The 1,734-nt window shown below is 43.3% G+C and overlaps 1 protein-coding gene across 1 annotated transcript; it reads right to left on the reverse strand.

The window, feature by feature from the left end:
• Positions 1-349: 349 nt before the first annotated feature.
• LOC120780631 lies at positions 350-1,471 on the reverse strand. Its single transcript, XM_040112890.1, has 4 exons — positions 746-1,471; positions 661-678; positions 557-594; positions 350-499 (listed from the first exon to the last, which is right to left on the reverse strand). Exons 1-4 carry the CDS (start codon positions 1,006-1,008, stop codon positions 411-413), a joined length of 408 nt encoding a protein of 135 aa, XP_039968824.1. The 5' UTR covers positions 1,009-1,471; the 3' UTR covers positions 350-410.
• Between the last annotated feature and the right edge of the window lie 263 nt (positions 1,472-1,734).

Below are 1,734 nucleotides of genomic sequence, written 5' to 3' on the forward strand. Positions count from 1 at the left end.
GATTTGTCTTTAATTCGCTAAACTTTGTTAATGTCGTCATATATCTCATACAGTTCATCGTTCCATCGAATGCTATATTCGCCGTGGCCAACCCGCAAAGGATCATAAATCACTCGCAGAACTTTTCTCTCGAAAACTCGCAATGTCGACTCATCAGTTGTTGTCATCGTCCAAGCCTCTGCACCATATAGCAGGACTGGTATTAGGAGTGACTTATAGAGTTCGGTTTTTGTTCGTCGAGAGAGGACTTTGCTTCTCAATTGCCTACTTAGTCCGAAGTAGCACCTGTTGGCAAGAGCAATCCTGCGTTGGATTTTCCAGGCTGACATTGTTGTTGCTGTTAAAGCTGGTTCCAAAATAGACGAAATTATCTACACCTTCGAAGTTATGATTGTCAGCAGTGACGTTATTTATTTTACATCGGGAAGGCTTTGCAATAGCTCTAAAGTTTTTTCATCAATGTTAGTTTTACCAGCAAATGATTTCAGAAGAATGAGTTCTGAGAATGCGTCGATATAAGTAATAAATTTCTATTTCTGAGCATAAAAATATCTACCTAGATGTAGTTGTCCCTTTTCTTTCTGCGGTATTGGGCTGTGGAATTAATTTCGGGTGACGTTGAATTTATTTTTATTACAAATAATGCAATACCATATTTACCAGTTTTTTGAACTGCTTCTTCATTTCAGGCCAGTTGTAATAATGTGTTAGTTTATAAGCACGTTAAAGATTTCGCGGCACTTACCTTGTATGGAAAAAATTAATATGCGCAACGAAAATGGATAAGCGGTTAGATGCGGGATTTAAGCGAGGCTTGATGCTTGCGTCCGTCCCTTTTGTTCCTTTGTTGGGTATGTTGAAATCGTGATGTTGTAGTATTTGTGTGCGTGTGATGTGGAATGTAATGATGATGTGGTGTGTAGTTAAGATGTGGTGGTGAATGACGATGTGGTGTATGTAATGTGTGTGGTGTGGGAGTGTAATATTGTGAGGGGGTCTGAGACTCATTTAGACATCCCGCTGATGCACTGCTCGACTTCCGGGTTGATGCCTTGTTGCGTGGCTGCGAGGTATAGGTGACCGATTCACATCGCGCATCGCGGTTCGATGAAGCAGCGTGTGATGTGGTCTGTTGCAGATTTGGCATAAACCCCTCGACCCACACTTTTGATGCCTATGCGTCTGCGATAGGCAGTTTAGACAGTGCGCATGTGCCTGGGCCACTTGCTGTCGTTGTAACGGTCGCATTCCTCTAAATATCCCCCGTGATGAACGATTGCCTGTTGCCGGTGCTGTTGCAACTGCAGCTCGGTAGGCCCGGTTGGGGTAGGCCCGGTGCGTTGCACGCTGGTAGCCGACCGAACGATTGGCGTGGCTAACACTGGCGTATCTAGGTCCATGGTAACCTACTATGTATAAAGGAGATTGTTAATTATAAATCTGTCATGGTTAGATATGAGCAATCGTGCCACGATATGTGGCATGAATGGGCCATCGTATTGATCGACCATTGTGATTAGTTTTTTTTGTTAATTGCTTACGGAATATTATTTTTAACGGTTGGTATTAGCGTGTTTCTTGTTTTTTAACGTTTTATTTAATTAGTTAATTGTATCGCGGGAACATCGGCTTGTTGTTTGCGGTTTGCGGATTCGCGATCATCGGAGGTTGGCAGAAAGCACAGCTTCACGAGCGGTCAGGTCAGCGTTCCGTTTTGCGTACGGATATCAACGA

The sequence above is a fragment of the Bactrocera tryoni genome, unplaced genomic scaffold (genome assembly GCF_016617805.1).
Source record: "Bactrocera tryoni isolate S06 unplaced genomic scaffold, CSIRO_BtryS06_freeze2 scaffold_25, whole genome shotgun sequence".
NCBI lineage: Eukaryota > Metazoa > Arthropoda > Insecta > Diptera > Tephritidae > Bactrocera > Bactrocera tryoni.